This window comes from Melanotaenia boesemani, chromosome 5 (genome assembly GCF_017639745.1).
Source record: "Melanotaenia boesemani isolate fMelBoe1 chromosome 5, fMelBoe1.pri, whole genome shotgun sequence".
Taxonomy (NCBI): domain Eukaryota; kingdom Metazoa; phylum Chordata; class Actinopteri; order Atheriniformes; family Melanotaeniidae; genus Melanotaenia; species Melanotaenia boesemani.
Genome location: NC_055686.1, coordinates 28,868,823 through 28,896,637, shown reverse-complemented (window position 1 = coordinate 28,896,637; position 27,815 = coordinate 28,868,823). Strand labels below are relative to the sequence as shown.

Sequence of the window (27,815 nt, the reverse complement as noted above, 5' to 3'; positions counted from 1 at the left end):
TAAGTTTTTCGATCAGCATTTCATCAGTCACATCTGGATTGTCGAGAAGTGCCTTAATCTGGAACTTAATGTTGTCATTTTGCAGTCCTGTGCCCACTGATCTCAAAAACTTCCTTTTTACCAGGTCCGCACTGTAGTGCTCTGCTTCTTTGCCCTTGGATGCATACAGGAGCCGATCTTTAAGCTCAATGGCCCTGAATAAGAAGTCTTGAGCTGACTCTTTTGGGTCCTGGGAAATATTGATCAGTGTTTGGTACAAATCAGATGTGTCATCTTCTCTGTAATGTCCTTTCAATATTGTCTTTAACTGTGGGATTGTCAAATCAGTCTTTATTTCGAGCATGTCACGCAGTTTGAGACCAGGATTGATGGCTCTTATAACTGCTTCAATAACTTCGGACTCACTGTGATTTTTGCGGAGTCCATTTTCTATCTGGTGGAGCAGGTTGGTATAGGACAGCCGATCGCGCTGCCCGCCCTCTCCTATTTGTCCACAGATGCGAAACTCCCTGCGAATAGTCACCTCCGGTACTTTAGCTGACTGCTGGTTCTGGCCAAAGCTAGGAACGGCGCCCGACATTTTGAGTTTCTCCTCTAACGCTTTGATTTCTCCCTGCAACAGCAGCTCCTCGTACTTGTCTTTAGTGTCCGAAAGGCGGGAAATATCGCGCCCCTCAGCCGTATCAGAATCGCCCAAAAACGACAAAAGATCTTTTACAAACTGTACTGCATCATCCTGTGTATGACTGTTTTCCACTTCGTCCAGTTTGTGTTCTATAATTTTCATCAGTTGGCGTCTGGTAGTGTCTTTTGTGGGCTCATCTTGCTCAGTAGCAAAGCCTTTTACATTATAACCCACTTCTATTAGCCGATCACGACTAAACTGACAGAGTGTGGCGGTGATTTTATCACGTAGGGCTTCTAGATCCATTGTGGGTACTCACAAGATAGTCTTTAGTCCGTTAGATTACAGGTCCGGTGCTTGGAGAAAAAGTTTTTTCTTCTTCAGCGGCGCGAGGGCTCTAACGTTAGCCGCTAACGGCGCTAACCGTCTTTTTACTCACGCTCCGAAAATCCTTCAAACCTCACTCCTGGCTGGCTCGCCATGATATGTTGCAGCTTTTTGGCAGAGATGATCACTGGAGTAGCCTTTTGTCCAAAATGCTTTATTTCGGCAAAAACATTTAAACTGACATACAAACGGCTCTTCTCTGACACCGTGCCTAATGCTGCGGTATAACTCAACTGAAGTCACGTTCAAGGAACATACGTCAAATCAAATTTCTGATACAATGTTCAATGCCATCTTGTAACTATGAGTACTATGAAAAATAAACAGTTCAAATAAAATATACACCCAAAAAAATACATGTGGGGTACCTTTGAACCAATAACAATATAACAGCTTATATTTTCTAATGTAATCTGACTCCAGCAATATCTGTATCTCTCGCACAGGTTTGTCCCATTCTCCAAAATTCAGGTCAGTGTAACTTACTATAACTCAATTCAATCGAGTTCATGATAACATAGGTCAATCCAGTTCACTTTATTTTAGTTCACTATAATTCAATTCAATCCAACTCACAGTATTCCAATTCAGTCCAATTCATTATAATGCACTTCAGTCCTGTTTAATATAATGCAATTCAGTCCAACTCACAGTCATCCTTTTAATATTAATTAACTATGATATAGTTCCATCCATTAAATTTCAATCCAATTTGGGCCATTTTTTTATGATTAATTCAATACAACTGTTTATAATGCAATTTAATCTAATGCATTCACATGCAAGTAAATGCTTTTCATTCTAATCACATTCAATCTTCATCTTTACAATGCATCCATCCATCCTTTTAATATACCTGCTTCATTCAAAACATTATAACACAGTTCAGTATGATTTATTTAAATCTAAATCAGTCCAATTCAATATATTTGTATTCAGCTGAATTGTATTTAGTTCAAAATTAAACATTCGGCAACACTCAGTAAAAACATGCAAATGTTTGGCCACCCCAGGACATTTGACTTGTCATGATTGCCACCAAGCTGTCAGCTTGGTCCTGGTCAGCGTTAGGAAAAAGGGATGAAAGTGATTCTGAAGCCTTATGAATCTTTTGTTAATCAGCTGCTTCGCTCCTTAAAATAACAAAATTAATGCAGAGAAGCTAGAAGAAGATAGCAAAGCATTTTCCATGGCAATGTCCTCATCTTACATTGTAATAAAGAAATAGCAGTTAACAGGAAGGAGGGAGTCAAGTTGAGGTCTAGATGAAGACTTTCATAAAGAACAGCTTGCTGGACCACTGAGATCACTGGAAGCACTGGGAGAGCAAGTCCAACCTCCTGTTTGACTGCAGAAGTAATTAGGGTCCAAAATGCCCCAGGCTCCCTTCCCATGCCAGATGTTGGTGGCCCTGAGAAAAATCATATGGGCCCCATTTACATCCTGTTTTTACTATCACTAGGAAAACGAACTGGATTTCATACGGATGTGTTTGACTAAATATTCCCCTTTCCTCATCTCTCTTTGTTATGCACCTCTTGGAAACATTGCTGGCGAATGTTGGCTATGTCTACAGAGAACAGGCTTGCTGGCTGATGGCAGAGATGGGAGGGGTTGGTTCCGCCAGCACTGGACGGGTCAGTACAGGGACAAACAGGAAAGGGAACCAGAATATCTGAGCCGTCCCTTCCATTGGGGCTCCAATCTAAAGGCCCATTTCTTCTCCCTTACGCACGTAAACAGCGACGTCTGTTTCAAACGCTGTCATGCATCACCGTCTTAATGCTTCCATGCATGTTTTACGTCACCACGGTAGTCAGCTCCTCCACTAGGGGCAGTGCTGGGTTCAGAGTTCACTCCAGCGATCCAACGTCAGTTTCAGACATCGTTTAGCAGCGGTAACACGTAGCTATAAAGTTGTTTCCAACCGCCCAACATGCCCTAAACACTTGCATATAGTCTTTCCACAAAAGCTCATGCAATTTCTACAGTTGTCCTCAATTTCATTCTTCTTCTTCATTTTTGTTCCCTTCCTGATCCTCTCCTTCTTCTCTGGTTTGTTTCTCTCCCTGGTCACATGTCAGCCATTCTGCTCAGCACTGCCTCTGTGGTTTCCAGTAGTATTGCTCCATCTTCTGCATCCAGCATAAATGAGCCTTTGCTGATCAATCCCTGAAGGATGCCAAGGAGATAGAACACCATGCCCACTGTTTTCGTCCTTCTGTGTCATCTTCTACTATATAATTTATTGAAGGTGTAGTGCTGCTAAGGCAACATGCTATGACGGCACGTCTACCGCTTTCCGACTTATACCCCATCTACCAGGTAAAGGTGGAGATGCATTCATAAGTGTTGCAAACCTCAAAGAAAGAGTGGACCAAGATTCCTCCACAACCTCAGAGACTGACATCGTCATGCAGAACCATTACTTTAAGTTATTTTAGTGTTTGATGGTTCTACAGAGGTTGATTCATTGTCATCAAAGACGAACCGATTTTCTCTTTTTAGTGGATTGGCCATTATATAAATTGTGGAGCTGCACCAGCTGCCTGGTTTTTTTCCACTGTTCTAATGACAGGAGCTACATTATGCTTCACATGTCTTCCAAGCTTCTGTTATTCTAATCTATGACTTATTTATATTTCTTTGCTGATCCTTTTCATGTTAAATTTAATGCCTAACATCCATTTTTTGCACCAAAATGGTGGTGTTTTACTTTCTGTTTTGTTCTTTTAATTCATGAATCCAATAATGTTACATTTTTCCACTTTTACACTGTATTTAAATTTAATCTGTATTATTTATTTATTTTCATTTGCTCAATAAAAGAATAAAAACGTAAAACCAGAATCGACTTTGGGAGTTTTCTGTGGATGAATGGATGGGTGGATGGTAACACTGTAGTGCTTGTTGCATGTTGTGTTATTACTCGTCTAAGGTTGGGTTTACTCTTGATATGCGGAACTAAAAATATGCAATAAAATCGTGTGCTTACATAACAAAACCAGCTTAGAGTTCTTACTGTGTACTTCATCTGGAAGTTCTGGACCAGGTTGAGGTCAACAAACATGCGGATGGTAGCGAGGGTGGTCTCGGTGTCCGACAGTTCAAAGTCGCTGAAGCTGAAGTCCTGAAGACGCAGCGACTGTGCTGATGGAACCGTGGCAACCTTTCAAATAAACAACACAAATGTGGAGACATTAGGGAATGAAAACGATCAAGGACAACGTCTAAAACTGGATGAATGACATCACTTTGGAGATCCTTCTGTTACATAACTGCTTTTAATAACCCAGTTGTGCTGAGTCTGCGCAGCACATGCTGTATGTGGTGGCCTCTAGAGAGGAACATACCCCCAAAAAATAAAGGTCTTGTCCTAGATACCAGCTGAGACATCCTCTCTCTGGTACCCAGGAGAGCCCTTAATCAGGTTGTTCTGTTAGCTCAGCCACTTTGCAGTGAGGAGAGATCAGAGCAGGTCCTTTAGATGGTCATGTGGCGTGTTGTTAAGGCTGCTCAGAAAGCTCAGCTGAACAAACACAAAGTCCGTTAGATAGAACCAATAAGATGGATGTAGCAAAGCTGCTATAATCAGCTTAAGAGGAAACATGATAAAGGTTGAAAACAGACCATGTCCATCCCTTTATGACCACAGTGGAGCATCTTCTGATGCTACTTCCAGCAGGATAATGCACCATGTCACAAAGCTCAGATCATCTCCACCTTCTTTCTAGAACATGACAATGAGTTCAGTGGACTCCAACGGCCTCCACAGCCACCAGATCTCGGTCCAGTGGAGCAGCTTTGGAATGTGGTGGAACGGGAGATTCTCATCATGGATTAAAAAGTTCCGACCAGGTACTAGAAGGTTTTCCTGATGAGGAGGACTACCCGGTACTAGAAGGTTGACCTGATGGAGAGGAGGATCCGGTGCTAGAAGGCGGACCCGATAAAGAGGATGACCCGGTACTAGAAGGCGGACCAGATAAAGAGGATGACCCGGTGCTAGAAGGTGGACCTGGTTAAATCCCTGCTGGGTGGGTTATAGTCCACGATAAAACCATAGAACTCTGTTTAGCTGCTGGAAACGTCTGTGTGGCGATCAGATGATGAATAAATTGAAGAAGTCTCTGTGGAAACATGGACAGGTCTGACTGGCCTCCAACGCCCAGGCTGGAGGGTTGGATGACCACAGAAGAAAAAAGGCATCTCATCACTGCAGAACAGGGTCAGGAGGAAATGAAGTCTGGACCTGGATTCATGTTTAACACCAGTTCTGTGACTGAGCCGGTTAGATCATGACCCACAAGCTAAAAGCATGACATGAAGGTATGAATGTTTTCTGTTTGACTGAATAAGCGGGTAATGTGATCAGACAGAGAAATAAAGAATATCTTTAGATTTCTGCTAAAACATCATGCTTTCAAACGTTAATGCATTATTTTTACATTATTTTAGGTTTTATTTTAGATTATTTTGTTTATTAATTCATTACATCTTTAGAGCTATAAAGTTATTGCTTCAGTGTTATTCATTGAAAGTTTTCCCATTTTGTTCCACTATTTATTTATTCATTCCATTATTAGTATTTCCCTCTGGGATAAATAAAGTATTTTCCTTTAATTTTTGTAATAAAATCCTTGTTATAACAAAATAACAAATCCTTCCCCCTGCCCTGTCATTATACAGGTTTTCCCACTTGCAAGGACAGATAAACAGGAGAAAGAAAGAGTTTCAGCTACTTGGTGGTTATTTTATTTGATTAATCAGCACAGCTCTAATCATCAGGACCGACCGACCGAATGGAGGGACCTTTCCCAGCTGGTCAGCCTGGAGCATCATCAGTTTGGTCCAGTCCGTTTCAGCCCTACGTACATCCCTCAGCGTTATCCTTCCACCCATTAGCTCTACCTGCTTCATACACTTAATGAAGTCAATCACACTGAATAAAAATAGTTTGTTTTACAAATTGCAACAACGCAGCATTGTGTGCATCATGACGGTGCAGTGTGAAGGTGGTTTGAACCACGGCCTCCGAGCTGCATGGCGTGGCGCTACGCTGGACCTGCATTGTTTCTGAAACAACTCATTTTTATTCACTTAATTATACTGAATTGGAAAAAAAATACTCAGGCAACATACAACAAGGTGCTGTTTTTTTATTCTCCTGAAGAATTTATTGGCACATCATTTTGCTTATTGAGCCATTTTTATATTTCTGTATTTAATTTTAATTTTGGTAGACTTGGTACTCCATAGATTAGTTAGAATTCTTAAAATCCAAAATAAATACTGGAAAAAAAACAAGGAAAAAAAAAAGACTGGAACAAAAAATACAATTTAATCTTAAATAAATAAATATCAATAAATAGATAAAGATTAATAATAATTTAGAAATAACTACACAAATGACAGAAAAAAAAAAAAAAAAATAACTAGACATAAAGCAATATGGTAAATAAAGGCCAGAAGTGCTTTGGTGCACATTTGTGACACCAGGCATAAAGGGGTTAAAATTCTTGCTTTTCTGCTGCTTTCCGGAGCTCATCTTGGACATGTCATAAAATATTCCCCATAAGGCTAAATCATGGTTTTCTTTATTTGACATCTTTTCCATTTTTTTGCAAAAACATTCTGAAACACTGCTCCTGGTGTTTTTCACCTTCTTCTGGAACATGTGATCTGTTCACACCTAGCGGCCGCTAGACAGTAATGAGCTGATCAGTTTTTGGACCTTGCATGTGAAGCTGTGAGAGGAAACATCCTCAGTGAGCTGCTGCTTTCTGGCTGATACGTTACCATCTGCTTCCTCTGACCTTGCAGAGACCTGCCAGCCCAACGGTGTGTGTTTATAGCTGTGTGTAAGGGTGTAATGTTAAAGAAATAAACGTTAATTTACCGCGGTTACCTGGAGTTCCCGGGACTCTTCCTCGGTGGCCGAGGCATGATACGACAGGACCTGGAAAACACGTGCAAAGAGAGATGAAGCATGCAAAAATGTGATGCTGTATAAAATAAATAAATCAGAGTTCTGATAGACAGAAGCTCCTGGTTTTAAACATTTTACAGCAGAAAAAGAAACTTTTGCTGTCTTCAGTGATAAAGGTACAGTGTGTCAGAATTACTGCCATCTAGTGGTAAAGATGGGCAGAGCAATGGTTTTAAATACCAAGCGCAGTAGTGGATGTACGGTGGCCATCAGTTGCCAAACTTCTTCCCGACATAAAGATGTTTTCATGTGTGAGTGGATCCAGCGGCCTCAGGTGCAGCAATGACTGAACTACAGATACTTACATGTGTTCTGTCTTCTTCTATGGTGCTTTCAAGGTGTTACTGATCCCAAACGGAGCTCTAGCTCCTATTAAACAAAGCTGCTGCCGCAGTTTTAAAACTTCTTTGTATGTTTATAGACACCGTTAGTATGGGTTGGTATGGGTTGGTACAAGTCAGTACTGGTCAGTACGGGTTGGTACGGTTGGTACGATTAAGTTCAGTTGGTAAGGTCGGTACAGGTCAGTATGGGTCGGTATGGTTAGTACGAGTTGGTAGGGGTTTGTACAAGTTTGGTACAGGTTAGTACTGGTCAGTACAGGACAGTGTGGGTCAGTACTGGTCAGTACAGGTTGGTATGGTTGGTAAGAGTCAGTTCAGTTGGTGCGGGTTGGTACAGGTCGGTATGGGTCAGTACGGTTAGTAAGGGTTGGTAGGGGATGGTATGGGTTGGTACAGGTCAGTACTGGTCAGTACGGGCTGGTAAGGTTGGTACGAGTCAGTTCAGTTGGTTTGGGTCGGTACAGGTCAATATGGGTTGGTATGGTTGGTACGAGTCAGTTCAGTCGGTACGGATCTGTATGGGTTGGTATGGGTCAGTATGGTTGGTACGGGTTGTTATAGGTTGGTACAGGTCAGTACTGGTCCGTACGGGTTGGTGCGTTTGGTATGGGTTTGGAATGGGTTGGTACGATCAGTATAGGTCGGTACGGGTTGGTACGGTTGGTACAGGTCAGTACAGGTCAGTACGGGTCGTTATGGATCGGTGCGTTTGGTATGGGTTGGTACGATCTGTACCAACCGTACCAACCCATATCGACCAGTACAGGTCAGTATAGGTCAGTACGGGTCGGTGCGTTTGGTATGGGTTGGTACGATCTGTACGGGTTGGTATGGGTTGGTACTATCAGTATGGGTTGCTACGGGTTGGTACAGGTTAGTACGGGCTGGTACAGGTCAGTACGGGACGGTGCAGGTCGGTACTGGTCAGTACAGGTTGGCATGGTTGGTTCGGGTCGGTATGGGTCAGTACAGGTTGGTATGGGCTGGTATGGTTGGTAAGTGTTGGTATAGGCTGGTACAGGTCAGTACAGCTTGGTGCGGCTGGTATTGGTTGGTATGATCTGTACGGGTTGGTACAGTTTGGTATGGGTTGGTACGATCAGTATGGGCTGGTATGGTCAGTACGGGTCAGTATGGGTTGGTACCGGTTGGTCCGGTCAGTACAGGTCGGTATGGTTTGGTATGGGTTGGTAAGATCAGTATTAGATGTCTCACCTTGCTGTGGAATTACTTTGAATGTAGCACCTTGGCTTCCAGAACAACTGTGAGGAACAGAGAAACTAGTCCACAACAGACTTCTTCGCTTCCTGATTACTGTTCTGTCCAAGAAAAGTTCTGAAAAATGCTGCAGCATCAGAGATCATGATCTCCAGTTTTATCTTCACTGGCTTTCTGTTAGATCCAGGATAGAACCAAAATCTCTTCTCCTCACATATAAAACTCTTACTGACCAAGATCCACCAGAGTTCCAAATTTTCCCTTCAGAGATTCACTCTCTCTCTGCTGGTTCCTAGAGATTCTAGAAGTAGAAGGAGTGAAGGCAGAACCTCCAGTTATCAGACCCTCTCTGTGGAACCGGTTCCCAGTTCCTCACCTCTGCCTCGCACCCTGACATGAACTGGTTTATATGAACGCAGTAAACTGGACTCATGTGGATGGTTTTGTTTTTGTTTTAACTAGATTATAAGTGGACTCTGGACTGGACTATATCTTTAGATCTACCTTAAGTAGACTGTTAACTGAAGCAGTATAAATGAACCTGAACCAAACTGGAAGTGTGTTTTCTACCAGGCTGACCTCCAGAGTGACTTCCTGCTTGGCCATGGCTCGCTCCACCGTTTCATACATCTGTGTGTTCTGAATGCCGAGGCCACAGAAGATTGCAAACGCTTCCAGGAATTGTTCGTCGTTTCTGTTGAAGGCCTTCACGCTGCCAGATGCCTCCTCCATTTTGTTCACCAGCTGACATACACCTACATGCACACACACAAACATCTGGTCAGCTTGGTTAGCAGAGTGTGACCTTTCAGGAAAAGGGAAATGGAGAGTTTTGGAAGTAACAAGTCTGGTCCAACACAGACTATATTTAAAACAAAGTGGGTGAACAGCGTTTAAGTTAGCTGGTATCTTCAATTTGTCCACTAGATGTCAGTAACTGTTGCACGCTGTTACTTTATATAATAAGATACCTTAATGAAACACGCAAGTACCCTTGACACCAGTGCAGACTGGTTCCAGAGTTTATGCTTGCATGGAGAAGCTGTCTGATTCTCCATATTAACAGACATGTACTTGCCGGACATGCTAACTGCGCATAGCTTCCAGAGCTGATGCTAAAGCTGCTCCAGTCTTGAGTAGGAAAAGTTAACTTGAGCCAAAAGGCTCCATTCCATCACAAAGCAGAGCTTTGTTTACACCCACTTCTTTTCTACAGCAGCAAAAGAGCAGCCTGCACCTCAGATTGTTTCAAATATACTGCCCCTGCTGGCAGCCGCCTGCTGTGACATGTACTTTGTGAACCCATGATGCAGGTTGTAGTAAAAACCAGTGTGTAGAAGCTGGAGCTTTTAATCCTAGTATAAACCAGTCTGTAGCAGCTGGAGCTTTTGATCCCAGTATAAACCAGTCTGTAGCAGTTGGAGCTTTTATTCCCAGTATAAACCAGTCTGTAGCAGCTGGAGCTTTTAATCCCAGTATAAACCAGTCTGTAGCAGTTGGAGCTTTTATTCCCAGTATAAACCAGTCTGTAGCAGCTGGAGCTTTTAATCCCAGTATAAACCAGTCTGTAGCAGTTAGAGATTTTAATCTCAGTATAAACCAGTCTGTAGTAGCTGAAGCTTTTTATCCCAGTAGAAACCAGTCTGTAGCAGTTAGAACTTTTAATCCCAGTATAAACCAGTCTGTGGCAGTTAGAGATTTTAATCTCAGTATAAACCAGTCTGTAGAAGCTTAAGCTTTTAATCCCAGTATAAACCAGCCAGCATCACACATAATGTTTCCAGCCTCAGCTGTCAGATTATGAGGCTAAAATGATGTAAAATGAACGTATCAATAGATATAGCAGCATAAAGGCCGACCAGAAGAAGAAAGCAGATTTTATCTTGTAGTATTTACCTGCTATCCTCACTGAACCAACTCCAGCTCAGCTGCTTTGTGGCGCCACCGTGCATCAGAAACGTCTTCTTGGCTTTATTCCAGCCATAGAGGAGCTTTATTTTTCTTCTTTTAGATACACATAGAACTTTCTGTTCACTGGTTGATCTTTGGCTGCTCCTGATTGGACATTACCATCAATCTAAGCTCCCTGATTGGTGGAAAGTTTGACATGAAGTGACCTCATCATGTCCAGGTCTAAATAGAGGTCTTTTAGCAATATAGTAGTGATAGTGATCTTTTTATGATAAAATGTGATAAATAATTCTGTTATCATGGATCATTGTGGATTTACCAGATAGAGTCTCTGGATAAACACTACAATTAGTTGCTGGATTTAGGTATGTAGGGAAAAAAATCCATTGTTAGCATAACATTTTAATAAGAACATGTTTTAGTATAAAATTATATAGTTGGGCAAGACATGGTGGAACACATCTGTTCCAGGTCACATGACATAATATTACATCACTTTGCCAATAATGTATTCATGACGCACAACTGTGATTGAATCTGAGTTAAAAGAACATTTCATAGTAATAAGGGAAGCTGGAGCTTTTGATCTGGCTCGTCCTGATTGAACGATGTGAACGATGAGAACCTGCGTTCTTTGATCACAGCAGCACATCTACACTCATTAGGGATCTTCGCTGCTATCTAATGGAGCCGCTATGGGATGATTATGCAGATGGTATCACTGTGATGGATGGAGCATGCACGGATACATAATCAAAGTGGGAATGAGTGTGTTCTCAGGCCTGCATCTAGTCTGGCCTTCATGTTTCTCTGGTGGAACCAGGACACTGGAATTTAATATGAGAGACTGGTACTTCATCTAAACCAGTCCATGGTGGAAGCCCTTACTGGGCCAGACTGGATCCTACCTATGACTTTGTCTTTCTTAGCCTCCTTGATGGGAGTGCAGAGCAGACTCTTGATCTGGTTCCTGGTGTGGTCTGGGTTTTCACTCTGCTAGAGAACACAGAGGATCAGTCCATTAGAAGAGAGGAGGAGAGAGTAGAGGAGACGAGAGGAGATGAGATGAGAGGAGGAGAGATGAGAGAGAAGAGAAGAGAAGAGAAGAGAGAAGAGAGGAGAGGAGAGAGGAGGGAAAGGAGACAAGGATAGAGGACAGAGGAGAGGAAATGAGAGGAGGATAGAGGAGGAGAGAGGAGAGGAGATGAGGAGAGGAGAGGAGGAGAGACGACAGAGAAAAGGAGAAAGAAAAAAAGAGAGAAGACAGGAGAGGCGAGTGGAGGAGAGAGGAGGAGAGGGGAGGAGAGAGAAAGGAAAGGAAAGGAAAGAAAAAGAAAGCAAAGCAAAGGAAAGGAAAGGAAAGGAAAGGAAAGGAAAGAAAAGGAAAGGAAAGGAAAGGAAAGGAAAGGAAAGAAAAGAAAAGAAAAGAAAAGAAAAGGAAAGGAAAGGAAAGGAAAAGAAAAGAAAGGAAAGGAAGTACAGACCGTCCAAGGGAAGCGTTGGTCCTTGGTGACGTCCGTGATGTTGAGAGGCTGCATGGTGTTTTTAACATACTGAGCATACATGTAGTTTATCTGACTGACATCACAGCTCCTGGGAAGAAACAGGAAAACAAACAAAAGCTTCAGAAAATCACACACGATCCAACTAACGTCTTTACATTAATGTCACCAGCATCAAATCTGGACCTCTGAAGACCTGCAACACCCTGATTATTTCCTTTCATTCTGCTGCTGTGTTTGGGTTTCCTGGACCATTTTCAAACCAGCCATTTTGCATGCTCGATTTTCCCATGCACACGTACGTATATAAATACATGACATGAAACACGAACGTAAATAAAAGGCTTCCCTTTCTGCAAGTTTATCTTCAGAAAATTTGAAATGATCAGATTTTACAATGAAACTGATTTCCTGCCTTTTGGGAACCCTGGTCTGTAGATATAGAAATTCACTGACAATGAGTGAGTTGATGGGCTGAAACTTCCCGTCTTGCACTCTGTTGGTCCACATATTGCTCTCCAGCCTTCTGTTCATATTACAAACATCTAGCCTCGGTAACCCTTTTATCTCCAATGTACTGTTAACAGAACATTTTAATGCTTTACCTCGGGCATCTTCCTCCGGTGTATTCACTTAAGCCCTGTTTCCATCAACGGGTCAGTATGGTGCGGTGTGGTAAACCTTGATCTCTGTTGCGTTTTTACCTGGTAGGCGGCGTATCAGCTGGATAGTGATAGAGTCTGCAGAGTCCTTATCCACTTTTAAGAACAAGCTAAAGACTCAGTTGTTTAAAGAACATTTCTGCACTTAGCTTAACTCTTCTACTCAACAGAATGAGTTAGAAAGATTTGTCCAGCTCTTTGGCTCAACTAAGTACTGAATAAGCTGTGTGCACTTATGCCCAAGTTGATAGTGTTCGATGAAATCGTGATCTAGTATTTAAACAAAATGACCACCACAAAGCAAGAAGCTGCCCTTCACCTTTTTATAAGTTTATTGTGTTAGGAAAATGAACAAATTAATAACTATTTATCCACGAATACCATCATTCGTAACTCAATGTGTACAGAAAGGCTGACTCCATGGCAACGGCACTGACCAGCATGTCTGATGATTGGCTTAGAGGAGCTGAAATGGAAAATGTGGTTGGTGTTGTATTTCTAGACTTCTCAGCTGCTTTCGATATATTGATCAGATATCACCTGCACTTACTTGGTTTTACAGTTTTTCCCTTTTTATTCACCATTCACAAAGCGCTATATAAATACAGACCATTTACCATTTTTTACATTTATATATATATATATATATATATATATATATTATATAAAGAATATAAATGAAGAGGGTTTTATGACATTGTGTCTCATGATGTGAAAATGAAGAAGTGAGGAAGCGTAGAGCCCACCTGGCTACATGTGAAGGCTATAAACACATGGTTTTTATCATCTTTTCTGTTTTCTTACTATGTATAATACTGTTGGACCTCAGGAGAATATCTGGGGCTCTGCTGCAGCTGATCAGGACCTTAATGAACTAAACCGACTCGTATCGTACTGAACCGGGCCGTACCAACCCATACTGTACCAAACCGGGAAGTACCAACCTATACTGTGCCGAATCGGACGTACCAACGCATACTGAGCGGAACCGGACTGTAACAATACTGTGCCGAAGAGGACTGTACCAACCCATGTTGTACTGAACCAGGCCATACCAACCCCTACTGTATCGGACTGGGCCATATCAACCCATATTGTTCTGAACTGGACGCATTAATGCAAACAAGTCTTTACATATACTTTTGTCTCGTCTGCACATGTGCAGAAAATGCTGGAGGCCCTTGGAAGGCTGAGTCTTGCTTAACATGCTGGTCAGCTCCTGTGTGGATTTGGTCTAGCAACCCCTGGAACACTACCCCTGCCTCCGTAGCTCCAGGCTAACAGCAGTGACTAATGAAACATGCGGGTTAATGAGAAAACTGCACCCTGTAGGCCGTCAGTCATGTCTGCCAGCACATAACAAGCCTGTTTGTTATCTTTAGTCAGTCCAAGTCCAACCACAGAGTCTGCTTCTACTGCGTGATGCACGATGAAGATAAGACGTAGAGAAAAAGCCAGTGGATGTAGGCTGTAATGATGTGCTTGGATGCTACGAGTAAAAGAGAGAAAAGACGTTTTGTTTGAGTGAATTTAGGAGAAAACGTTTCCTGTTCTTAGTTGATCCCAGTAAATACGCAGACCAACAACCATGCCATGTTCAAAGTCTCTTAAATCCCATGTCTTCTTCATTCTGATGCTCAGTTTGAACTCCAATAAGTCGTCTTCACCATGTCTACATGACTAACATGCTGCGCCGTGTGATTGGCTGGTTGGATATTAGTGTAAACAGGTCATTGAAGGTGAGTTTGTCCCGTTTACACTGCAGAGTCCACGTTTGCCCCAGACCACCTCCTGATGTATTCAAAGGGATCTGATCTCAGTCAAACTGAGCAGTTTTCATCAGCTGAATCTGATGCAGCAACAGGTCTGGAAAAAGTAGTTTCAGGGTGATGTTCAGCATGGTGTAAAAAGTAGTTCCAGGGTGATGTTCAGCATGGTGTAAAAAGTAGTTCCAGGGTGATGTTCAGCATGGTGTAAAAAGTAGTTCCAGGGTGATGTTCAGCATGGTGTAAAAAGTAGTTCCAGGGTGATGTTCAGCAGGGTGTAAAAAGTAGTTCCAGGGTGATGTTCAGCACAGTGGAAAAAGTTGTTCCAGGGTGATGTTCAGCACAGTGGAAAAAGTAGTTCCAGGGTAATGTTTCGCCCGGTGGAAAAAGTAGTTCCAGGGTGATGTTCAGCACAGTGGAAAAAGTAGTTCCAGGGTAATGTTTCGCCCGGTGGAAAAAGTAGTTCCAGGGTGATGTTTAGCACAGTGGAAAAAGATGCTGCATTATGTGTTTACAGAAAGTGATTTCTGCCAGTAGCATTTAATGCTTCTGGAAGCATTCAGTTTTGATCTTCAGCCTTGTACCATGCACACAGAGATTCCTCCTGATTCTCTGAATTTTCTGATGATATTCTACATTGTAGATGGTGGATCTTCAAAGTCTGAGGAACATTTTTCTGAAATTGTTCCACAGTTTTAGATCCAGATTGTCTCAGATTGGTGAACCTCTGTCCATCTGAAAGACTCTGCCTCTCTGAAATGCTCCTTTTATACCCAGTCATGTTACTGACCTGTTGCCAGTTAACCTGATTAGTTTTCAACTGCTCCTCCAGGTGTTTCTGCTTTGTACCAGTTACTTTTCCAGCCTTTTGTTGCTCCTGGTTCAACTTTTTCCACACGTGTTGCTGCATCAGATTCACTATCAGCTCATGTTTTCCATCACATGGTGAAATGTCTCAGTTTCATCCTCTGATGTGTTGGTGATCTTCTACTGGGAGTAAAATATGAGATTTATTAATTATTACATTGAGGTTTGATTCACATTTCACACAGCATCCCAACATTTTTAAAGTAGGATTATATTTTTAGTTAACTTATTTAAAACTTTGGTCAAAAAGTGAAAAAGTGGAAAAAAAGATATTTTTGTGTCATCATCGGATCTTCCTGATTATCTTAGTTCTGGCATAGTAGACTTTATAAATATATACATTATAATAGCAAGAAGATCTAGTTTAACTGCTGGGCATTTATATAATGTTAAAACCAGATGAGGACCACACTGGGCATTTAGTACTGTCTGTTATTTGTACAAAGTTCCAATGGCTGAAAAGCTTCATGAAGGCCGGATTCCAGCACCATGTCCATGTGTTAAACGTTGAAGCCTCAGGGTAATTATAACAATGTGCTCTGCCCAGGCTGCCTTCAGCAGACACACGTTACATGGCCGTGCTGCACAATGACAGCATTTGTGCTCCAGTTTGTCCGTTTAAACGCTCTAAAACCCACATTTCCTCCCTGTTGCTAAGTGATTGAGTTAAATGAGGCTGCAGGGTAACTACTGGCATCACAAGAAAGCAGGACAGTACAAGTATGGCTTTCAGTTCAGGACCAAAATAAAGCGTTATGTGCAGAAAAACATCATTGTCCCACTTTTTCTTGCTGAGAGTACTATGCCTGCCAGCCGGATCAACATCGGTTCAGCCTGACTGAACTTCCTGGTTTGCTGAAACAGATGCTGTGTCATTCAGAAGCCACAGCCTGCAGTTAATGTCACTATAAAAAGCCTCCTGTGGTACTTAACGGTAAAAGCTAACATCCTGCAGGGCCCTTCCCTCCTATGCTGGCCCAGTTGGAGATGCCCAGTTCTGCTGTAGGACCAGCACATACGCGCTACAAGACTTTTATTGTTAGACTGGGAAAAACTACCACAACAGCAGCCTGTAAAAGAAAAAGAAAATCAATGGAGGGCAAGAAAAAGCATCTCATTTGTGTCTTTTTGACTATCACTATGTTGATTTTCAGTTTCCAGCTACTGCAGATTTATTTCTTGTCTGATGTTTGCACATGAGGAATGAAGCTAAAAGGTCCGAACTGGAACATTTCCTCAAGTTATCTGACTTGTCCACTTATTTCACAGATAAATAGAAGGTTGCAAGCTTTTCCAGTATTTTTGGCTTCATGTCTCCGTGCCATATCTCTGCCAGAAGCAGGTGTCTGTGTGGAAAAATAGTCAATAAAACTTGGCAGAAAGCAAGGCTTGAATCCCTTTCTGTTACCCACGGAATGTTCCACAGAAAGGTTAATCAGAGCAAATACCAAGCTTGCTGGGTTGAAAAGTAGGTCAGCCATGTTTACAAGACAAGGTCAGTATGATCACATTGAAATCTGATTATTTCTTTGCTGGATACACACTTAGAAGATAACTCCAGTTACTGTTCATAAGGACTTTAAGGTAAAATGACACCTTTCATATAAAGCGTGCATCGGTCAGCTACCTGACATGAGTGACGTGTAGTTTTACCGGCCAGCTGGGAAGGTGGATCCTGTTGGGCTGAAATAAAACGAAGCATAAACTTGTCTTTATACCGGCAGGGCCATCTACAATGTTGTAGGGCCATCAATGATCTCATAGGGCCACCTCACAGCGTAGGGCTATCTACGATTTCGTAGGGCCATCTCATAGCGTAGGGCCATCTACGATCTTGTAGGGCTAGCAACTCCATAAACCGGGACGAGGGGGTGTACATGCTCTCACACACCTGGGATATCCTACTCCAGCACAAGGCAAGGGATGTGGCCGTCCCAGTGGATCTGATAGGTTTGCTGGGACAGTCACACCCCTGGAAAACAGCTAATAACACGTCAGCAACGCATCAGCGGACGTTTCTGAGGAAGTCTGCAGGTGACAGCTGAAACAGGTCAGGTATGTAGAAACATCCTATTATTTACTGAATAGAAGAAAAACAACTTTTATTATTGAGATAAGAAGACAGAACGAACATCTCGGAGTTTCTACACTCAAACAACAGGTACAACATTAGCCACCTAGCGCTACGGACGGACACCTCACCAGCCGAGCACATTGCTGGATATTAGAGTAACGACCTCCGCAAGCCCACATCTGCTTGTGTCTAACACACTGTGTGTGTCATTGCTGAGTTCCACAACTCCAATGGATTATACAGTCTCCTGCATGTTTTATGTTAAACATACCTTCACCTTGTACATTGTTGACACAAACACATGTACAACGAGTGTGCACAGACATACACACACAATTCAATTCTGCTGCTCAAGCTGAGATTAAGATTGAATTTCAGATGCTGCATAGCAACTGAGGAGGCCAGGCCACCTTGGAGACCAGCGGGCCAGCAGAGGAGGGAGTAGGTAAGGGGAGGATTTCCATCTCATTGCATCTTAAATCAGATTAGAGCTTATTCGCTCCTTCTGGCTGGAGCATGACCTGATGTCAGGAAGCTCTGGAGATATAACCATGCCCAGTCCTTTTCTTCTTCTCTTTATCACGATAAGTTCTCTCTTGGCTAATTTAGTTTTCTTGTTTTTGTTTTACAAATCCTTGTTTTTTTTATGATAAATGATGAATTCAAGAGAAAATCAAATTTTTTTCGAACACACAGCAAGCATTTAAACACGTAGATCCAATGAAGAGGACGACCTGATACTAGAAGGTGGACCTGATGACGAGGATGACCCGGTACTAGACGGGGACCTGATGAAGAGGACGACTCGGTACTAGAAGGTGGACCTGATGAAGAGGATGACCCGGTACTAGAAGGTGGACCTGGTGAAGAGGACGACCCGGTACTAGAAGGCGGACCTGATGAAGAGGATGACCCGGTACTAGAAGGTGGACCTGGTGAAGAGGACGACCCGGTACTAGAAGGCGGACCTGGTGAAGAGGACGACCTGGTACTAGAAGGTGGACCTGGTGAAATGAGTGCTGTGTGTTCATGTCATGAAAAAAAAAAAATGTTCTATGAAGAAAATAAGAGAAAATAACCTTCAATAGTCTCTTCTTTAAGAATAAAAGCGGTATAACAGTGGAAAGTTAAGTCCGAATGTCTGCAGAAGAAAATCAGTAACCTGCTGATGGCCGATATTTTGGTCTGAACACAACTGCAGAGCTGCTCCACATGTGCAAATAATAGAGCTGCCACATTCAGTCAGAGTGCACATTGCTCCAAAGCAGCTGTCGGTGTGAGGAATGATTGCTAGGAAAAAGGCCTGGCATTTAAATAGCCTACATGATAAGCAGGTTGGGATTGAACCGAAGCCTCGAGACAAGATAGAGCCGAAGGCCCCAGTTAATGAGAATCAGAGCTTTGTGCTGAGCCTGCGACCAAATGTCTGAGTCGGCAGGTGGAGGAGGTAGACCGCCTCAGAAACGTCCTGAGTACTGGACCGCACTACTGCCTTACTCTTTTGTTTCAATTCAAAGAAACTGATGGGTAAAATTAGACTTTCACCACCTCCAAGCATTACCTTATACCTCTTTTTCTGTTTCTCGCTTTATGCAATGATAATGAATCTTGGTGAAAGTGCCCCATTACACAAGTGTCCTCTAATGGCCTCAGAGGGAGAGGGAAAGAGTATTTTCCAAATTCAAGGAAACATTAGCTGTAATAACTTGTGGAAACAGCTGGAGAGGATGCCACAATGTCCATCTGTGGGAGTTCTGACTTAATGCAAGGCTTCAGCTCGGGTGATACTCTTACCTTTTGGGGCCATCTAGGACTTCTCCCAGCTCCTCGTATTCCATGTGGAAGACACCGGAGAAGGAATTCTAGAAAAAGAGCAACAGCTAGTTTAGTTGTCTGTTATATTTGCAGCTGAATGATGTGTTTAGGACTTGATGTGAGTTTAGAAATTGCTTTTGGGAACAAGAGCACATCCACGGTCCTGGTTCTGTGGAGTTTAATCCCAGAAACGGTCTTGTGTGTTTGGCTGGAGGCCTACTGTGAGGGTTTTCTGGCCGTATCAGCTTGCTCGTTCCCTCCAATTAAGCTAGTACAACAAAACCCGAAGGTAGGCCACGATACTGCACACACAGTCTGAAACACACTTGCAAGCACAAGAAGAGGGATGCTGATCTATTACCCATCAGGCCTCGCCAGAAGGAGAGTTTATTTCTACATTCCAGTGCTCCTTGTGCCTTCCCCCCTTATAGGGACTTGTTTTCTCTCAACCTGCACTCCCAACCCTCACAAAGGATCATTTTTCTCATTGTAAGAGGTGGGGGCAGGATGTAGAAGATGGACGAGACCTCTTTGTTTTGGAAAAATGTGTCCCCCGTACTATTCACCACACATACACATCTTTCTTTGTGGCATTAAGTTCAGCTTGATCGTTTGAGCAATGGCAGTAAAGCTGCTTTAAAGAGAAAAAACGGATCCAGCAATGTTATGACTTTTATTGAGGTCTTAGGCAAGCGGGAAGCTTTACAACAGGATGAGTTCCAGCTGATCTTGAGAGAAATCTCTCAAAGCTTTACATGTGAAGGAAAGAAAATTCAAATGCTTTACATTTTTTAAAAGATGTTCAGCACAAGAACAGAAATATAAAACAGATTGAACTAAATCTATAATGCATACAACATTAAACCTTTATTAAAGCTCAACATCTGTGATTTCAAAGGTTCAAAGACGCATCGCTATCAGTGGCTAAACCAGCACCATCTTCATTCGACCTGTACTCTGTCCCTGTTCCTGACTCCTCTCTTGCTCTGTCTCTTTTCCTCTCTTCCTCCGATGTCTTCTTTCACTTCTTTGCTGAACCAGCCACGCTCAAAATGGCCGGTGTTTAAATATACTTGCTAGCGTGTTGCTAACGTGTGATGGAGTGCGGCTGCAACGTCACGCAGCGGACTAGCATCAAAAGTAGTGAGGTGATTTCTCAGCTTCGGGACGCTGCTGGACAGGTTGTAGACATCATTGTATTACCAGACGAGTCCAGAATGCAGTGTTTTAAGGTTGTAAAACTACGTAGTGCATCTGTGAGAGATAAGATGTAATAGAAATCATGTGGTCCTCATCTGATTCTTAGATTCTATAAATTATAAAGAAGAAGATGCTCTGGATCTGCCAAGAAGGAAAGAGAAGCAGAGAAGATCCTGACTGCAGGAACCAGACAGGCCGACAGGAGAGGAGGTCTCAGTGTGGTCCAGTCAGACTCCGGACCTAATCCTGAATGCAGGAACCACACCGGCTGGAGGGGGAGGAGGTCTCAGTGTGGTCCAGTCAGAGTCCAGACTTCATCCTGACTGTGGGAACCAGGTCTCAGTGTGGTCCAGTGCTGAACGTCTGTTCTATCTTAAAAGCTGTTTTCAAACCAAATAGTGGAATAATGCTACAGAGATGACCTCTTCACATAGTTCACTCCATGAAGGGCTTTTTATGACTGAAATGATCAATAGGAGTAAAAAACTGCTAATTTCAAACAGAAATCTTTCATAAATCTTCAGAAAACCTGAAGAATTACTGCTAAAGATTCCTCCAAAGGTTACAAGTAGGTTAGGATCTTTCCAAACAAAATATAAAGAAACAGGTCATCAGTCAAGATATGGAGTGCAGTACGGTACCGCTGCTGCTCCAACCAATGACCTCACCCCACACAGTTCTCTGTGGATCTATCACATCTCTATGGACACAGAATCATGGGATGCAGCAAAACATAACCATCTGGAGCCCTTAGTCAGCGAGATGCAGGTACCTGGACAGGTCGCCAGTCAATCACAGACATATTATCTAAAAAATGCTTTTTTAAGCAAAAACATGGATGTTTTGCATATTTTTCTAAACTCCAACAAGTGTTTGTCAGTCTACTAAACTGTAAAAAGATGGACCGTGAAAACTGTGACTGGTCCTTCTGGAAGGCCGTATAAAATGTCCAGGTAGGAGAACTGACTGAAAAGACAGCAGGTGGTTCAACATGTGCACACAAACTCACCCCTCACACACACTTTTCAGGCGCTGAAGCCAGTTTCTGCTTTATTTCTTCTAGTGAGAGTAAACAACCCTGGGAAAAAAAACCACAGCGAAACACAGACCGTCTCCAAACATCTAGCTAGATGATGGAGCCGGTATTGATAGAGTCTGAACACCTGCCTCCAGCTGAAATCCACAGAGTCGCCTGACAGACTGCAGACATGGGACACCTGTATACAGAGGGCTGTCTGGTAGATAAGGCCAGTAAAAGTTCCTAATCTTAGAGTAAATGTTTGGTAAGGAAGGACAGAAAAGAGAGGGAAAGGGGGAGGAGTGTAAAGGAAGGGGAGACAGCTGGTCTGGCAACCACAAGGTCATCAGCGGGACAAAGACACATTAGTAACACAGCTCATCTAGCTTCGTACATGCATTTAATAAAGCATGGATTAATGATAAAACAGGTAAGTCATGCAGCTCTCTACAGCCCTTTTCACTCTGGTCAAAAAGTCCACCAACATCTGGAGTCTGTAACGGGGAAACTCATTAAGCTGGATCCCACATCCAGTGGCTCTGCAACACCCAGGATACTGAACTGTATTTTACAAATTTCCTTAGATCTACAAAGTAGACACGGCGTCGTCTTCACAGGAACACACGTGGCATTCCTTTTTCTGTTCAGAGACCATGCATCGACCTCTGAACCAATCAACCCTCCACCACCACCACTTTTCATAGACTGGAACTAAAAAGCCACCATCAGCTGCTACAACGTCACATAACTACGTACATCCATCAACATTTAATTTAAATAACCTTTCCTCCATTTCTCTTCCTATATTACCTTCTCAATAATAATAATAATAATAATAATAATAATAATAATAATAATAATAATAATAATAACAATAATAATAATAATCATAATAATGCCTCATCGCCCACAGGCATTAGCTGGGGAATTACTGATAGGCTGTAGTTATTATTATTTGACTGCTTACAGATGATTAAACAATAACAATAACAGAGATTATTAACAGTATCATAATATTATAATAAACTTTCATGTAACAATAATGTAGATTATATCATAATTGTTATTAAGTGACTGGAGATTCCAGATGGACTGGAGGAGGTGGGCGGCAGTGCTCTGTGGTGGTCCAGGGCTCCCTTCTCTCCTCATGGTTCTCTGAGGCCAGCTACCCACCCATACTACATAGCAGTCTCACTCAGATACATATAAAAAAGAAACTCCTGCAGATCAGGAGGGTAAAAACACATCCACATATAGCTGCCACTGACTGCCTATCTGCTATCCTGTGTTATTTAAGATTCACACATCTCTGAGGTGATAACTGGCGGGATTAAATAAAATAACTAGTTTTCTGTAAAAGAACCACTCATGCAGACAATGGTGAGCAGATTCTTGGATCAGCTCTGGTTTAACTGGGAAAGCCTTGTGGAATCCATTGTTTACTGGCTTGACTGCTCTCATTTCACACATATAAGCTCCATCATTTTTCCTCTACATCAGTGGTCCCCAACCCTGGTCCTCAAGGCCCACTATCCTGCAGGTCTTCGATGTCTCCCTGTTGCAGCACACCTGATTCAAATGAATGGCTCATTAGCAGATTTGTGCAGAGCTTGTCACAGAACCATTTAATTTGAATCAGGTGTGTTGCAGCAGGCAGACATCTAAGATCTTCAGGATATTGGGCCTTGAGGACCAGGGTTGGGGACCTCTGCTCTACATCACTGTCTTCTTTCTTTTTTTCTACCTTGTCCTGTCCAGAATGGTGGTGACAGAATGATGGTCTGGCTGCTGTGTTGTGCTGAACAAATTAGCTTTGCCAAGGGGAGCTTTGTGGGTATAAGGCTCCTCTTAATAATCTAATTTTTTTATTTCTTTATTTATTTGTATATTGTTTTATCTGATTTATTTGCAGTTATGGAATGTATGTAATCTTGTTGGACCTGACCGGAGGGCACAGAACAAAAGGAGAATAATGAAGAGATGTAAGAAGGAAAGTTGAAAAAAGGAAGAGGAGACAAAGATCCAGCAGATAGAAAGCAATGAGGTTCAATCCAACCTAACATCAGACAACCAGTTGCTACACCTGTACGGAAACACAACAGAGAATTTCCTACAGCTTTTACAGGTAAACTTAGCTGACAATCATCAGGAGTTCCTAAAAAATAACCAAGACATGTATCACAACAACAACCAAAGTACCAGAAACACACAAAACCAGCCTCCTGTTTTGAAGTTGGAAGAGAGATTGAGTGTTCTAGTTTAGATAATAGTCTATATATTTTTGATAACAGCTTAGGGACATGGAGATTCAAGAGTTCTGCTACCCTAATAGGTAGTTGCAAGTTTAAGTGATTAATGGTGTATTTTTTCTTTTTTTTACATAAAATAGATTTAAGCTGGTGGTATTCTAAATATTTTGTGCTGCTGATTCCATATTGTGAAGTGAGAATATTAAATGACAAGAAGTTTCTATGTTCTATTATATGTTCTGTTTTATTCTTTTATTTTTCCACTGAGTAAAGTTAATTGTTTTTTTCTTTTGCAGGATGTCAGAGACATAGTAAACTTCCTATAAGGATTTAATTCTAAATTCTAACTCTGAAATTCTCAAAGTTTCCTTGTTTTTCTTATGGGAAGAAAAGGAAATTATTTTCCCTCTCATTACTGCTTTTCCAGCTTCCCAAAGAACACATGCTGAAATTTCTGGCACGTCATTGTTTTCTAGATATAAGGACCATTCTCTTTTAAAGTAGCTGATAAACTCAGGATCTTTAAGTAATGACCTAATAAATCTCCAGTTTCTAGTAGCTGGTTTATTGTTCTTATTTCTCAGAGTGAATGATACTGGTGCGTGATCACTGATGGTAATGGGATGGATTCTGATTTCTGACATGTCACTCTTCAGCAAGCTGCTAGTTAAGAGATAATCTAATCTAGAACAGGAATGGTGAACTGAAGAGAAGAAGGTGTATTCTCTTTGTGTGCGATGGTGAGAGCGCCAAGCATCACAAAGACCAAAATACTTCATGTACTGTTTTACAGTTTCTGAGGATTTCTAAAACCGATGACTTCCTGTGGTTCTGTGTTTGTCCAATATAATGTTAAAGGTCCCATATTATGCAAAATTCACTTTCTAAAGATTTTCTAACAGTCATATGTGTCCTCATAGCCTCAAAGTGAGGCCCAAAAATGAGAAAATTCTGTCTCCTCTCTTGCTTGCTCCACTTTTTAGTGAATGTGTGCTCAAATGGGTGAGTCTGAGATATTTCCCTTTGTGACCTCACAAAGGCTCCTCCCTGAGCCGCCACCTTATCGTGGTGGAGTTTGTGCGTCCTGATGATCCTAGCGGCTATGTTGTCGGGGGCTCATGCCCCTGGTCACCCATGGCAAACAGGTGTCTAGGGGAGGGACCTAACGAAGGGCGGCTCAAATCAGGAGAAAGCAAGGACCAAGGTTTCCCTTGCCCGGACGTGGGTTTCAAGTTTCAACTCCCATCTCCGGCAGAGCTTCAACCATGTCCCGGGTGAGGCGGAGGACATTGAGTCCGAATGGGCTGTGTTCCGTGCCTCTATTGTCAAGGCGGCCAGCCACAGCTGTGGCCGTAAGGTCGTCGGTGCCTGTCATGGCGGTAACCCCCGAACTTGTCGGTGGACACCGGCAGTGAGGGATGCTGTCAAGCTGAAGAAGGAGTCCTATCGGGCCTTTTTAGCCTGTGGGACTCCAGATGGGTCTGGATGGGTATCGGTAGGCTAAGCAGAGCGCAGCTTCGGTGGTCGCTAAGGCAAAAACTCGAGCATGGTAGGAGTTTGGAGAGGCCATGGAGAATGACTTCCGGACGGCTTCGAGGAGATTCTGGTCCACCATCCGGCTGCTCAGGAGGGGAAAGCAGTGCTTCATCAACACTGTGTACAGTGGGGATGGGGGTCTGCTGACCTCGACTCAGGACGCTGTGAGGCGGTGGAGGGAATACTTCGAAGACCTTCTCAATCCCACCAACACGTCTTCCAATGAGGAAGCAGAGTCTGGGGTAGCTGGTGCTGGCTCTCCCATCTCTGGGGCTGAGGTCACTGAGGTGGTTAAAAAGCTCCTCGGTGGCAGGGCCCCAGGGGTGGATGATGTCCACCCAGAGTTCCTTAGGGCTCTAGATGTTGTAGGGCTGTCTTGGCTGACATGTCTCTGCAGCATCGCGTGGACATCGGGGACAGCACCCCTGGACTGGCAGACTTGAGTGGTGGTCCCCCTCGTCAAAAAGGGGGACCGGAGGGTGTGCTCCAACTACAGGGGGATCACACTCCTCAGTTTGCCCAGTAAGGTCTATTCAGGGGTGCTGGAGAGGAGGGTCCGTCGGATAGTCGAACCTCGGATTGAGGAGGAGCAGTGTGGTTTTCGTCCCAGTCGTGGTACAGTGGACCAGCTCTACACCCTCTTCAGGGTCTTTGAGGGGGCATAGGAGTTTGCCCAACCAATCTACATGTGCTTTATGGGCTTGGAGAAGGCATTCGACAGTGTCTCCCAGGGACTCCTATAGGGGATACTCAGGGGTATGGGGTGCCAGACCCGCTTGTACGAGCTATCCGGACCCTGTACGACCGGTGTCAGAACTTGGTCTGCATTGCCAGCAGTAAATCAGAATCATTTCTAGTGCAGGTTGGACTCCGCAAAGGCTGAACTTTGTCACTGATTCTGTTCAAACTTTTATGGACAGAATTTCTAGGCGCAGCCGAGGTGTTGAGGGGATCCGGTTGGGTGGCCTCAGGATGGGTCTCTGCTCTTTGCGGATGATGTGGTTCTGGTGGCTTCATCAGGCCGTGATCTTCAGCTCTCACTGGAGAGATTCGCAGCCGAGTGTGAAGCGGCTGGGATGAAAGCCAGCACCTCCAAGTCTGAGACCATGGTCCTCAGACGGAAAAGGGTGGAGTGCTCTCTCTGGGTCTGCAATAGGGTCCTGCCCCAAGTGGAGGAGTTCACGTATGTCAGGGCCTTTTTTACGAGTGAGGGAAGGATGGAGCGGGGGATTGACAGGTGGATCGGTGTGCAGTGATGTGGACTCTGCATCGGTCTGTCGTGGTGAAGAAGGAGCTGAGCCAAAACACAAAGCTCTTGATTTACCGGTCGATCTACATTCCTACCCTCACCTATGGTCATGAGCTGAGGGTAGTGGCCGAAAGAACAAGATCGCGAATACAAGCGGCCGAAATGAGTTTTCTCCGCAGGGTGGCCGGGCTCTCCCTTAGAGATAGGGTGAGAAGCTCGGAGATCCGGGAAAGGCCCAGAGTAGAGCCGCTGCTCCTCCACATCAAGAGGAGCCAGATGAAGTGGCTCGGGCATCTGGTTAGGATGCCTCCTGGACGCCTCCCTGGTGAAGTGTTCCGGGCATGTCCCACTGGAAAGAGGCCCCGAGGAAGACCCAGGACACAATGGACAGACTACATCTCTCGGCTGGCCTGGGAACACCTCGGGATCTCTCCGGATAAGCTGGTGAATGTGGCCGGGGAGAGGGAAGTCTGGGTTTCCCTGCTTAGGCAGCTACCCCGCAACCCGACTCCGGATAAGCGGCAGAAAATGGATGGATGGATGGACCTCACAAAGAGAAATAACCACTGCCTCTGGTAGTAACTACTGTCGTTGACCCAACCCCCCCGGCTTACTAAGCGTGTCCTTTAAAATCACAGATGGGAGCTGGCAAAAGCCGGATCTTCTCCCAGGGAGGGGCGTGGACAGACACCAATTATGAACATTTAAAGGTTCAGACACAGAACCAGTCCATTCTCAGTAGAGCTCACCAGAGCCACATCTGGAATGGCTGAGATTAAAGAACAAGGCTGAATTTGGAGTAATACACTTTGAAAACAATGTTTTTGGACCTCTGATACCCATATGAAGTTGTTCAAAAAATGTATAATATTGGACTTTTAAAGTCACATCTTATATTTAGTGTGTTATCTGAGTGACCATAGAGTGAGGTGAAGAGGGAGTGAAAGAAGGAGGGTCATCAACATGTGGACCAGATATATTTGCAATAGATAATTTAACATTTTGAATAGATAATGTAACCGTTATAAATCTGCCTTCTGTGATTGTGTTATCAATGTCAAAGTTTAACCTTCTATTAATAAGAGTTGCGACTCCTCTTTGCCTAAAATTATACCAAGCTGAGTACACATGTGGAAACTGGGCTGTTGAAAGTAGATCTATTGTTAGGTTTGATAAATGAGTTTCCTGTGAGATGACAATGTCTGCCTTCATCTCCTGCAGCCGATGTGAAAATCTTTAACCTCTTTTCCCTTGTACCAGCTCCACGCACATTCTAAGTGACAAACCTCAGTGTGTTCATGATCCGACCACAGAAATGAGGCTACATGCATATTACTGAAGAATGTGTGTGTGCTTCCCACTGCTTCTCCGTGTGCATGTGTGTCTGCCAGCTGAGTGCATGA

The 27,815-nt window shown here is 43.3% G+C and overlaps 1 protein-coding gene and 1 long non-coding RNA gene across 4 annotated transcripts in view; one reads left to right on the top strand and one right to left on the bottom strand.

The window, feature by feature from the left end:
* Positions 1 to 27,815, bottom strand: part of pde5ab (phosphodiesterase 5A, cGMP-specific, b) — a 93,234-nt gene that overhangs the window by 24,030 nt on the left and 41,389 nt on the right. Inside the window, exons 9-14 of one of the 3 annotated variants that reach the window (XM_041985407.1) lie at positions 19,140 to 19,207; positions 11,959 to 12,067; positions 11,383 to 11,470; positions 9,143 to 9,318; positions 6,912 to 6,971; positions 4,035 to 4,181 (exon numbers count right to left, since the gene is read on the bottom strand). In XM_041985407.1, the coding sequence (XP_041841341.1) occupies positions 4,035 to 4,181; positions 6,912 to 6,971; positions 9,143 to 9,318; positions 11,383 to 11,470; positions 11,959 to 12,067; positions 19,140 to 19,207 (648 nt within the window). The remainder of the gene's footprint in view (positions 1 to 4,034; positions 4,182 to 6,911; positions 6,972 to 9,142; positions 9,319 to 11,382; positions 11,471 to 11,958; positions 12,068 to 19,139; positions 19,208 to 27,815) is intronic. The other 2 variants (XM_041985409.1, XM_041985408.1) reach the window with 2 other exon arrangements.
* On the top strand, positions 1,301 to 23,624 carry LOC121639855. The gene is made up of 3 exons (XR_006010262.1): positions 1,301 to 1,458; positions 6,256 to 6,260; positions 23,612 to 23,624. It is a non-coding gene; the product is annotated as an uncharacterized LOC121639855 (long non-coding RNA).